The sequence below is a fragment of the Schistocerca americana genome, chromosome 3 (assembly GCF_021461395.2).
Source record: "Schistocerca americana isolate TAMUIC-IGC-003095 chromosome 3, iqSchAmer2.1, whole genome shotgun sequence".
Taxonomy (NCBI): domain Eukaryota; kingdom Metazoa; phylum Arthropoda; class Insecta; order Orthoptera; family Acrididae; genus Schistocerca; species Schistocerca americana.
The window spans coordinates 889,135,319-889,149,096 of record NC_060121.1 but is presented as its reverse complement, the minus strand read 5'-3'; the positions used below and the strand labels follow the sequence as shown (position 1 = coordinate 889,149,096).

At 40.2% G+C, this 13,778-nt stretch overlaps 1 protein-coding gene across 2 annotated transcripts in view; it reads left to right on the top strand.

Annotated features, from left to right (window-relative positions):
* The window catches only part of LOC124605426 (adenosine 3'-phospho 5'-phosphosulfate transporter 2), a 57,819-nt gene extending 49,067 nt beyond the window's left edge, over positions 1-8,752 (top strand). The window contains exon 7 of one of the 2 annotated variants that reach the window (XR_006978643.1): positions 8,469-8,601. Coding sequence is in view for 1 of the 2 variants with exons in the window: in XM_047137085.1 (XP_046993041.1) it covers positions 8,469-8,649 (181 nt within the window). In the remaining variant the exon portion in view is untranslated. Of the gene's footprint in view, positions 1-8,468 lie in introns of both variants that reach the window. The other variant, XM_047137085.1, reaches the window with a different exon arrangement.
* Positions 8,753-13,778: the final 5,026 nt, after the last annotated feature.

Below are 13,778 nucleotides of genomic sequence, written 5' to 3'. Positions count from 1 at the left end.
TTTCGAAGCTGTAATGTCCTTTGAGACTCATCCTGTATATTTTGAATGGGCAGTGGAATAGTAACCTGGAGGGCTGGGGAGGGTTGTGGGTAGAATGTTCCTCGTTTACAAGCATAATGATAGCTAGTTGAAGCCCTGGCAAAGGAAATGGTTAAGCTGTTCCAGTCCAGAATGGTATTGGCAGACTAGGGGGTGTCCCTTTGCAGTGTGCTCCCTGTGTTCCCTCTGCCAGAAGCCAGATTGAGCTCACCAGTGCTCCATTGCCATGTGGTAAGCCTGTTGTCTCCCCCTCCCAGCTGTCAGCCAGCCTTCCCCAAGACTTCCTTCCACAGGGTGTATATGACCCGGGAGATCCGGGAAAAACCCAGGAATTTTTACATCCGGGAGAAAACCGGGAAAAACCCGGGAATTTCTTAGAATTCCAGAAATTTTTCATTGTTTTAGTTTTCAGTTAAATTTTTGTAACTTTGACTGGTAAGAACCAATACTCTAACAAAGAATATTACTGTATCTCGCTAGTGCAGAATAGTACTGCAGCAATAAAAAGTGAACGAGAGAAAAGAAACGAAAATAAAACTTAGATTGCAAAGGAAATTCACCATATGCAACAACAAAACACAGTGCTCATACAAGCATCTGCCTTCAGCAAAATGTGTCAATGGCTTGAGGGAGACTATGCAATGTTTCATAAAAACAAATTGCCTCCGATGAACGTGACGCCACAACTGTTTACATTGCGATTGAGTCTCGTATGAGTAATACCTTCTCCCGCTTCTGGCTACAGAAGTGTGGCATTTAGCTGTATAAGCAATAGGAGCAAGCAGCCAGATGCTATCTGGAAAAATTTTACTTGTGCACCTAAGATGTCAGATTCGCGTATGCGCAACAGGCCCGGAACAAGGGGGCGGGGACAAACCGTGGTATCTGCTCCGGGCGGCAGTTTCAGGGGGGAGGGGGGGGCTGCCAAATTCATATTATTGAGGAAAAAGACCTTGTTTCACAAAGTGCCTAGCATACAGCACATGTTGATCTATCAATTACTCATATGATTTTGAACGCATCCCGGTTGGTTTTTGAACATTTTTGAACAAATTCTGAGTCGATTTCTGAAAGAATTGTAAGTTGATTTTTGAATGCGTGCATAGTGTACGTGATGTCTCTGCCAGGGGAATCCCCCTCGCATCTAGAAATAAACTTTCCTGCAGACAAAAGGGGATGGGTCTATAGGAGCTGAGTGGAATAAAGCCGAACAGGTGAATGCCAAGAGCTGTTTATGTGGTTAACTGGGTTTGCAAATGATGACCATTGTTATAGCTACTAGCGAATTCCATAGATTCAGACTATCAGAGTGGAAATAAATGACTAACGGGAATAACAGGCAACAAAGATTGCATATTGTCTCCTCCATGTGTCCAAGAACATGAAATTTTGACAGAAAATTTTTGGCCAGACCGCTACACCACTAAGGGCCAGTTATACAGACCCCGGCTAGCAGCCACTAAAGTTCTGTTCTGGGAGTAGTGCAGAAAACGCGTTGTATGAACACGTAATAATGCCTAACCGGAGAATAAGTGCGGTATAACTAAAACGGTGATTGTGACAGGGTTAGTGAAATTAACCAGAGAATAAGTTTTGACACTGACAGGAATAGTTACAGAGTTAGTGATGACAAGATTGTTTGTTAGGACGAGGACGGAGAAGAAACGGGGACTCACACAAATTGCGGAAGAATATGACGATTTGAATTTATATAAAAATTTCGTACTACTACCTCTCGATCTCATGCTTCAGAAGCTAGAATGTATGAATGAAATGTGAAACTATTTCCTAGCATAAAACTTTATGTTTGTATTACGCCTAATAGGCACTTGATATTGGTACTTTGTGAATTATATTCCGTCGTGTTATAAAAGTGACCATTTGTGCCAAAACAGTCTCATTTATTTGGTGTGTGTAACAACTGCTGCAATACTGGGCAGGCCTATTTTGTTTCATATAGCAGTGACAAAATACACGTAATCAGATCGAGAAACCACACCAGTCTTGGGAACAATTTCTATTATCAGCTTTTCTAGTATTAGACAATGACATTTTGTTTTTTCATGTAGCAAAATGTTGACGAACTTTGATGAGGTAATAGATTATTTCCCAGAAAGGAAAGTATGCCATATAAAGCTGTGGCAAGATTAGAGAGGAAAAAAAGGTAGGACTTAACGGTTGAAGAAATTTGTACTGTCTTGCTTGTCTCTATTAGTTTTATGTATCCTATATTTAATTTTATGTCACACAAATCAGCAAGTTATTAGTTAATAGGCCGTAAAGACTGTAAATTTTCTGAAGAGTTCTTGTTCTGCCAGTTATAAATAATCCTATCCAGTATTAATTGCAAGATTTTTTAAAAGAGGAGCAGGGTGTCAAACCGGCCAATTGGGAGCAGGAGAGGCACCACGGGACATTTTAATTTCCACTGTCGTGAATATACACTCCTGGAAATTGAAATAAGAACACCGTGAATTCATTGTCCCAGGAAGGGGAAACTTTATTGACACATTCCTGGGGTTAGATACATCACATGATCACACTGACAGAACCACAGGTACATAGACACAGGCAACAGAGCATGCACAATGTCGGCACTAGTACAGTGTATATCCACCTTTCGCAGCAATGCAGGCTGCTATTCTCCCATGGAGACGATCGTAGAGATGCTGGATGTAGTCCTGTGGAACGGCTTGCCATGCCATTTCCACCTGGCGCCTCAGTTGGACCAGCGTTCGTGCTCGACGTGCAGACCGCGTGAGACGACGCTTCATCCAGTCCCAAACATGCTCAATGGGGGACAGATCCGGAGATCTTGCTGGCCAGGGTAGTTGACTTACACCTTCTAGAGCATGTTGGGTGGCACGGGATACATGCGGACGTGCATTGTCCTGTTGGAACAGCAAGTTCCCTTGCCGGTCTAGGAATGGTAGAACGATGGGTTCGATTACGGTTTGGATGTACCGTGCACTATTCAGTGTCCCCTCGACGATCACCTGTGGTGTACGGCCAGTGTAGGAGATCGCTCCCCACACCATGATGCCGGGTGTTGGCCCTGTGTGCCTCGGTCGTATGCAGTCCTGATTGTGGCGCTCACCTGCACGGCGCCAAACATGCATACGACCATCATTGGCACCAAGGCAGAAGCGACTCTCATCGCTGAAGACGACACGTCTCCATTCGTCCCTCCATTCACGCCTGTCGCGACACCACTGGAGGCGGGCTGCACGATGTTGGGGCGTGAGCGGAAGACGGCCTAACGGTGTACGGGACCGTAGCCCAGCTTCATGGAGACGGTTGCGAATGGTCCTCGCCGATACCCCAGGAGCAACAGTGTCCCTAATTTGCTGGGAAGTGGCGGTGCGGTCCCCTACGGCACTGCGTAGGATCCTACTGTCTTGGCGTGGATCCGTGCGTCGCTACGGTCCGGTCCCAGGTCGACGGGCACGTGCACCTTCCGCCGACCACTGGCGACAACATCGATGTACTGTGGAGATCTCACGCCCCACGTGTTGAGCAATTCGGCGGTACGTCCACCCGGCCTCCCGCATGCCCACTATACGCCCTCGCTCAAAGTCCGTCAACTGCACATACGGTTCACGTCCACGCTGTCGCGGCATGCTACCAGTGTTAAAGACTGCGATGGAGCTCCGTATGCCACGGCAAACTGGCTGACACTGACGGCGGCGGTGCACAAATGCTGCGCAGCTAGCGCCATTCGACGGCCAACACCGCGGTTCCTGGTGTGTCCGCTGTGCCGTGCGTGTGATCATTGCTTGTACAGCCCTCTCGCAGTGTCCGGAGCAAGTATGGTGGGTCTGACACACTGGTGTCAATGTGTTCTTTTTTCCATTTCCAGGAGTGTAGTTTGATGGCAGCCATTCCATTACAAAATATTACATGTTTGAATTCCATAGAGCGAAATACAGAGACGTGCGATGGAAGAATGCTGTGTGGAGAACCGTGGCACTGCACTTAGACCAAATAACATGTCTTACGTTCCCTCGAATAAATATGTTTTATGTATGAGACTCTTCAGAAAGATGTGCGCTACAAAATGAAGATATTTTTGAAAAGTCAGTTTTTTTAATTTTTTGCGTCCTACCTCATGCTCGAGGGAGGGGGAGTGCCACTATCTAATATTGCCCCGGTTCGGAAATGCCTACATCCGGTCCTGATTTACAGAGCAGTCTGAGTTGTAGTGGGAGGTGGTAGTCACCACGTGACCCGTGTTTACATTAAGTGATTTTGCTGTTTCCTCTTCTGTTATTGCTCTCAGGTCAAATGAAAACAAAACGAATTACAGTGGCCGGAGCTATCAAGTGAATTAAAATACATCCACATAGTTACGGAAGGCTGAAATATGTAATTAGTTTCAGGTTTTATTTTGTTTCCACCTTTCTGACAGTCAAGCATTAATCGCCTTGTGGAACAATGAAGCTATTTTTGTCGGTTTGCTAAAGAAATTTGACTTTTATTAATCTTTTCTGCTGAGGCAGTCAATTTATTTGAAACGAAGTGTTTAATTCCAGACTATTGGCTAGTTTCAACTGTTTGCTGCATTTTAAGTTCACATTTTCTATCTTCTACCTCGTATGGCATTATGCCTTAATAAAGAACCAAATATGAGATAATACAGTACTGGTACTCCAAGAAAATTTACTTCTGAATCTGGACATACGGATGTACACTTTAAGCCAAATGATGCATTTTATTATAGTTCACAAAATTCCCATGCTCTTGGAGTAACCTCTAATGTCTTGTTTCTTTTATGACATAATGTAAAATCTTTTAATGTTTTACACATACGGACTTCCTGCGTCATCGTAGCTGTGCAAGTGCAGCGCGGCGACGCGTGTTATCTGGCGCTCTCTGGCAACTGCTGAAACGAATCTATTTCTAACAGGTCGCGGGAAAATATTCTGAATGGTTGTTTGGAAAGCGTTACTTTCAAAGTAAATTGCGTTTTACGCAAGATGAACTCCGTGCACGAATGTCCGATGAATTTCTTAAATCACATAGCGTTTGAATCTCAACTCTGAGAACAACCATCTAGAAGAATTTCGAGCCCAGAAGATCAGACATTTACACCGTTATTAAAAATTTTACTGGCACATTCGTGTGATGTATCTTAAAGTGCAACACGCGCAAAAAAGGTCAACATTATATGTGGAAGCTTAGCTTTTCTTGCAACTTATCAATCTTCGAGACCAATATTATTTGTGAAAGCTTTGCTTTTCTGGTAGCAACACTATGTATATTAATTTAAACCATTAACTTTTCTTATTTGTGTGTTCGCGCTACTTAAGAGTGATCTTGCTATTGGCCAACTACATCACGTGTCCTATGCTGTCATCATCTGGCGAGATCACGTGACATGAGCTATGACTGGCTTACAAAAGCGTGTTGCTATCTCGATGTGAATGCTTCGGAAAGTAACAAGTGGTGTTAGGTGGTATTCGAATTTATTCCTTTGTAACACAAAAATATGCAGCGTACATGTTGCTGCACATCAAAGATCTTTTCGAAATGTGGTTTTTTTCCCCCCTGCATTTCATTATCTAAAGTGCCGGGAAATTCTACGTCGGTGTATAAAACCATAAGGATAAAAAGAATTGAAAAGTTTTACAGTGCCAACGAAAAGTATATTGTCAGTTAAAACGGAAAAAGTTTATTTTCAACCGGGAAAAAATCCAGGAATTTTTTTTCCTTGTCCATGTATACGCCCTGTGTTTGTATTGTGCACACAAAGTATAATAGGGCAGTGCATTGGTGGAGGTGTCATTTGGACTCACGTGATTCACCTGAAAAGGTTTCCCGGACACTGGGAATTAATCAAATCTTTGAGGATGACCATTTAGAATATTTTTGAGCCCAGAATATTAGACATTTATGTCGTTGTTAAAAATTTTACTGGCGCATTTGTATGATGTATCTTAAAGTGTAACATGCGCAAAAATGATCAACATTATGTATGAAATCTTAGCTTCTCCTGCAGCTCATTAATCTTAGAGACCAATATTGTATGTGGAAACTTTGCTGTTCTTGTAGGAACAGTATGTATATTAATTTAAACCATTACCTTTTCCTATTTGTGTGTTCTTGCTACTTAACAGTGATGTTGCTATTGGCTGACTACATCACATGTCTTATGATCTGAATTTCTGCTGTCATTCACCAGCTGACGAGATCACTTGACATGAGCTACAACTGGCTTACAAAAGTGCATCCCAATCTCGATTTTAATCTTTCGGAAAGTGACATGCGGTGTTTAGTGGAATGTGAATTTATACTTTTGTAATACGAAAATATGCAGTGTACATGTTGCTGCACATCAGACATCTTTACAAAACGTGTTTTTTCCCCCGAGTTTCGTTTTCTAAAGCCGGTGTATAAAACCACAACTATTTAAAGGATTGATAAGTTTTACAGTTCCGAGGAAAAGTATGCTGTTACTTAACACGGAAAAAATGTATTTTCATCTGGGAGAAAGTGAATTTTTAACCGAGAAATCCGGGAATTTTTTTCCTCATACATGTATGCACTCTATTCCACTTCCCACCTCCTGTCTCCCCTCGTCCACTCTACCCAGTCCCAGCTGAGCTGCAATACCAGCACAGTGTAATCATCGAAACGATGCAGGTGTGTGTGTGTGTGTGTGTGTGTGTGTGTGTGTGTGTGTGTGTGTACTCTATATCAACTGTAATAGTTTTGTTACTTGTGATTTGTTATCTTTACTCTTTAAGTTATTGATTGAAACAAAACTAAAATTGGAATTTTTATGTACTATTGTTTGAAAATATTTAGCTGAGGTAGTAAGAATGATTAAGGATAGGGATTGTTTTGATTATATTTGCAGCATCATCATCATCTTAAGAGACATTTTGAAGTTTTCCACCTCAGGTGTTATTTTGAAAAATAACCGAGGTGGTAAACTTCAAAATGTCTTAACAAATGTGCAGCTGTGGCACCCCACATGAAGAAAATGATCATCATCCGTTTGCCTGCAGAATAACGGCCTCTAAACCAGCATATACATCACAGTATTCAGTTATAGACTCCAGAATTTCCCCTGCTTGTTTCCCAATGTCACCTACTTGCCTTCTGTTAGCTCATTGTTTAAATATTAATATCCTTTTCATTACAGTCATAATTATGGCTTTCATTCCACTCTCTTCTCCGATCCATTTGTTCGTTTCCTCTCTGTAGTCCTCTCTATTGCTCTCTTAATGACTTTTAATTTTTGACTGGCCTTCACATTGAAAGTCCACATCTTTGTGATGAAAGTTGAAAATGTTTCTTTTCAGGCTCATTGTAAACTTAATTTTGAAGACACAGTTGAGTTTATCAAAGGAATATCATGCCGTTTTTACTCTTTCATTTGTCTGTTTTGCTTGTTGCCTTCAACTGCTCCAAATACTAAAGATAGTTAACTGGTTCTGTGATTACATTGTTAATTGGTACTGCTTTTCAGTATGTTTGTTATATTTTATTTTATATATTTTTGTTACTTTATATAGTAGCATGACCAGATTAGGGCCTTCCAAACCCTTCTTATACCGGACCAGTCTTAGTACAGTTAATTGATTTTCACAGTTGCTTTAAAACTTGATGTGTTAAGTCCCTCAATTTCTTGCCGAAATTTAATTGCTCTAAAGGCAAACAGTACAGTGTCATCAGCAGAATGAAGGTGGGTCACATATGTTCCACTAACATGTATGGTTTTCCAATTCAAGGCTCTGAGTTGTATGGAATCTCCTTGCCTGGCTCCTCTTTCAGTTTGAATTTTGTGCTACCCTAATGAATCATGATTGACATTTATATTCGTCAGTATATTGGTGTAGGTTGATTCAGTGTCATGTTCCTCAAATGTTGTCACTACATACTTTTTTGAAACTGAGTCAAAAGCTTTCTCAGACTCAGTGAATCCCAGTCAGAGTGGTAATTCATACTTACTGCTACCTTCTGTAGTTGCATTTATGATACGTAAATGGCTTGTTGCACTGTATTCACTTCCAAACCTCAAGTATTCCTTTGTATAATTGAAATGCAATATTTTTTCAGTGCAGTTGATGGTAATTGTATAGAATATCTTGTACATAATGGTGAGGTGACTGATAGGCAAAAAACTACAGACCTATATCCTTTCATGTGAAGTACGGTAATCCTAGCACTGCTCAGAATTATGAGAACTGTTTCCTCTGCAGACATTTTGTAATTAATTTTGCAAGTTCCTTTGTATTTCTATCCCTCCAGTGTAAACCATCTTATTGAAAAACCTTCCCCAAGCATTTTTCTTTACTCAGTGCCTTGACTGTTTTTACCCACTTTATGCATCATCATCAGCATATGTCACACTTAGAATATATTATACAATTCCATTGTTAATATTATCTGTTAACTGTAGCATTTTGTTTTTCTTCTTACAGATATGTATGGTCTGGCATGCTTGTTGTACTGGGAATTTACATAAATGTGTACAGCAAGAACAGAGGTAAAACAGACATTCCAGAACTGTTTGGGAATGTACAACGAAAACTTCAACATTTGTTAATAAAACTGAAGTACAACAAGTACTCTTCTCATAGCCATACTTTGGCACATGTATGAAGTTTATTACTAGCTGTGATATGTAAGAATCTCCAGAAGAGTCTCACACAGTATGAAAGAATCTCAAAATATCTTAGTGTATGTTTTTGTACAAAGATTACAAACATCAGTATTTTGTATTGTATATATTTGTAAGAAAATAAATTATTTTATTATTTTTTACTTAAAAGATCTTTCTCTGATGCGAGAAATGTTGTAGCTGCTCAAAGTTTTCTCAACCTTTACAGTATGTTTTTAAGAGAATAATTCTTGTACGCCAGAGAACTCAGTCTGACAACTGGCAGAGTTTCCACAATATTGACATGTAATTGGTAGACACCTGTATATTACTCTGTGGTAGTTTAGTTCTCTGCACATACAGTAGTAAATAGTGTACCACTGAGAGAGTATCCATGAAGATCCAACAATACAGAGATTTATTTTTGGATAATGATCGTTCTCTTGCACAAACATAATGAAACATCAAAAACGTTAACTGCAATGTGTTAGTAACCATAAGGTTACATGGTACGAGTTACTGTATTTACTCGAATCTAAGCCGCATTCAAATCTAAGCCGCACCTGAAAAATGAGACTCTAAATAAAGGAGGAAACAAAAATTCCTGAATCTAAGCCGCACCTGAAATTTGAGACTCGAAATTCAAGGTGAGAGAAAAGTTTTAGGCCGCACCTCCAAATCGAAACAAAGTTGGTCCATTATAATATGAGACATAATTTAGGTCGAATGAATGATGATATAGCTACAGTAGTTTGGTTCGAGCCGTAAGCTTAGCAGTTAACCTTTACCAGGTAGCCATTGCTATGCGTCAGACGCTCCGTCCATATTTATATGTGGTCTTTTTTTTTTTTTTTCCCCCATCAGTCTACTGACTGGTTTGATGCGGCCCGCCACGAATTCCTTTCCTGTGCTAACCTCTTCATCTCAGAGTAGCACTTGCAACCTACGTCCTCAATTATTTGCTTGACGTATTCCAATCTCTGTCTTCCTCTACAGTTTTTGCCCTCTACAGCTCCCTCTAATACCATGGAAGTCATTCCCTCATGTCTTAGCAGATGTCCTATCATCCCGTCCCTTCTCCTTATCAGTGTTTTCCACATATTCCTTTCCTCTCCGATTCTTCGTAGAACCTCATCATTCCTTACCTTATCAGTCCACCTAATTTTCAACATTCGTCTATAGCACCACATCTCAAATGCTTCGATTCTCTTCTGTTCCGGTTTTCCCACAATCCATGTTTCACTACCATACAATGCTGTACTCCAGACGTACATCCTCAGAAATTTCTTCCTCAAATTAAGGCCGGTATTTGATATTGGTAGACTTCTCTTGGCCAGAAATGCCTTTTTTGCCATAGCGAGTCTGCTTTTGATGTCCTCCTTGCTCCGTCCGTCATTGGTTATTTTACTGCCTAGGTAGCAGAATTCCTTAACTTCATTGACTTCGTGACCATCAATCCTGATGTTAAGTTTCTCACTGTTCTCATTTCTACTACTTCTCATTACCTTCATCTTTCTCAGATTTACTCTCAAACCATACTGTGTACTCATTAGACTGTTCATTCCATTCAGCAGATCATTTAATTCTTCTTCACTTTCACTCAGGATGGCAATGTCATCAGCGAATCGTATCATTGATATCCTTTCACCTTGTATTTTAATTCCACTCCTGAACCTTTCTTTTATTTCCATCATTGCTTCCTCGATGTACAGATTGAAGAGTAGGAGTGAAAGGCTGCAGCCTTGTCTTACACCCTTCTTAATACGAGCACTTCGTTCTTGATCATCCACTCTTATTATTCCCTCTTGGTTGTTGTACATATTGTATATGACCCATCTCTCCCTATAGCTTACCCCCACTTTTTTCAGAATCTCGAACAGCTTGCACCATTTTATATTGTCAAACGCTTTTTCCAGGTCGACAAATCCTATGAAAGTGTCTTGATTTTTCTTTAGCCTTGCTTCCATTATTAGCCGTAACGTCAGAATTGCCTCTCTCGTCCCTTTACTTTTCCTAAAGCCAAACTGATCGTCACCTAGCGCAGTCTCAATTTTCTTTACCATTCTTCTGTATATTATTCTTGTAAGCAGCTTCAATGCATGAGCTGTTAAGCTGATTGTGCGATAATTCTCGCACTTGTCAGCTCTTGCCGTCTTCGGAATTGTGTGTTTGATGCTTTTCCGAAAATCAGATGGTATATCGCCAGACTCATATATTCTACACACCAATGTGAATAGTCGTTTTGTTGCCACTTCCCCCAATGATTTTAGAAATTCTGATGGAATGTTATCCATCCCTTCTGCCTTATTTGACCGTAAGTCCTCCAAAGCTCTTTTAAATTCCGATTCTAATACTGGATCCCCTATCTCTTCTAAATCGACTCCTGTTTCTTCTTCTATCACATCAGACAAATCTTCACCCTCATAGAGGCTTTCAATGTATTCTTTCCACCTATCTGCTCTCTCCTCTGCATTTAACAGTGGAATTCCCATTGCACTCTTAATGTTACCTCCGTTGCTTTTAATGTCACCAAACGTTGTTTTGACTTTCCTGTATGCTGAGTCTGTCCTTCCGACAATCATATCTTTTTCGATGTCTTCACATTTTTCCTGCAGCCATTTCGCCTTAGCTTCCCTGCACTTCCTATTTATTTCATTCCTCAGCGACTTGTATTTCTGTATTCCTGATTTTCCCGGAACATGTTTGTACTTCCTCCTTTCATCAATCAACTGAAGTATTTCTTCTGTTACCCATGGTTTCTTCACAGCTACCTTCTTTGTACCTATGTTTTCCTTCCCAACTTCTGTGATGGCCCTTTTTAGAGATGTCCATTCCTCTTCAACTGTACTGCCTACTGCACTATTCGTTATTGCTGCATCTATAGCGCTAGAGAACTTCAAACGTATCTCGTCATTCCTTAGTACTTCCGTATCCCACTTCTTTGCGTATCGATTCTTCCTGACTAATGTCTTGAACTTCAGCCTACTCTTCATCACTACTATATTGTGATCTGAGTCTATAGCTGCTCCTGGGTACGCCTTACAATCCAGTATCTGATTTCGGAATCTTTGTCTGGCCATGATGTAATCTAATTGAAATCTTCCCGTATCTCCCGGCCTTTTCCAAGTATACCTCCTCCTCTTGTGATTCTTGAACAGGGTATTCGCTATTACTAGCTGAAACTTGTTACAGAACTCAATTAGTCTTTCTCCTCTTTCATTCCTTGTCCCAAGCCGATATTCTCCTGTAACCTTTTCTTCTACTCCTTCCCCTACAACTGCATTCCAGTCGCCCATGACTATTAGATTTTCGTCCCCCTTTACATACTGCATTACCCTTTCAATATCCTCATACCCTTTCTATGGGTACCCTTCCTTTTTCACGTGCTTCATCTGGTTTGAATTGATTGCTTATTTTTCTTTGATCTGATAAGTGCCGTTCTCTCTGTTATAGGTGTTTACATCACTCTAAGCTGAAAATGCATTACCGTATTGTGCCATGCATTGTTTGTCGCTTTCTGATAATGAGTGTTTACGGCCTGTCGCCGCTCGCCACATGGCTTGCTTTTGTGCACGGTACCGCCGCTTACAATAAAAAGGAGAGAGAGAGAGGGGGGGGAATCGTCTCATTAGCGAAACAATGGCAAGAGACTGCTATTTGTTGTTACTTACACTGCTGCTTTCTTTGATAATGATCAACAAGAACCAAATAATAGGCTGCGTATGATAGAAGATGTTCTGAACGAGGGTTTAGCGAAAATTTTTCTCCGTTTGAAAATCTTTGCAGACGCCTCTTGTAGTACATTACATTCTGCACCGAAATTAGTCATCTTAGATTTAAAAATCTAGTCAATTGCCGTGCTTCATTTATGACTGTATCATTATTAGGCATAAGAATAATACTAATATAAACATGACCTGATATGTGTATTCTTCCGCGTTTGCTGTTGTCTCACTCTAGTTTCTTAGTTTATTAGGCAGACAGGATTTAAATGAGATTGCTGCAAATACGAAAGAATACACGACAAAATGTTTATATTCGTATTATTCTTATGGTGAAGAGAATACTGCATGTGATTCACAATTCATAAAAGTTCCTATTAGCAACCATCTCTTCTCACAGGTAGGAAAAAATTCAGATCTTAGAGTTTACCATATTGACAAACATCCCAGTCTCGCCAGTCGGATTTTCGTAGTACACTGAAATGCTGCTACATTCGAAGATGAACAATACGAAATTTGTATTTCCTTCATTGGATAATGTATGAAAATGCAGCGGTCGAAACTTGGGGCAGAGAAAAAATCTCGTCTTCCACCTTTCTTTTTTTACTGACGCAGAGGTTTTGGCGCCAGTATTTATCTTTGTGCCCGCAAAGCATGCCTGTGTAACGCTACATATATTCGACTGCAGAAGTTAGTTGTGGCGGCACCTGCCATCATTTTGCAGAACTTACGCTTACTTTGCACTCGATTCTAAGCCGCAGGCGGTTTTTTTGGATTACAAAAACCGGAAAAAAAGTGTGGCTTAGATTCGAGTAAATACGGTAACATATTATCTTTTAAGCAAGTAATTTTCCATGTTTCACTGTAAATATAACTTTTGTATTTTTAAAATTGAAACATGTTACTTACCGATTGAATAAATATCACAAAGACTGATGCAGATCAGAACTGATTGCAATAATACATTATTTTTACAGATATTGCAGCATGCTTTGCACTATGTCTTGCTGTATTGACTTGACAGTCAAGGTCAAACTTGTTGTATAAATATTGCAAAATATCTGTGTAACATGGATTTAAACATCTGCCAGGTGTGTTTTTTGTTGTTGTTGTTGTATGAATGTTAATTAAGAAAGACATGCTAAATATTAAAAAATGTTCGTACCGTGGAAAACCCTGGGAAAATGTGCTGTGGCTGCTGATCAGATGTAGATGTAGATCACATTTCACACATAATTACTGATCTGGCAGTAAAATAAAAAGGGTGACCAGTCTGCATATCTTACTCTCACTGGTTTTACCATTAACTGCAAGGATTGTATTCTGGTGATATTATATTAACTCAAACAACTGAAATTGCCATCTTAATATGTACTTTCTAGTAATTTTCACACATGCATGCATTATTA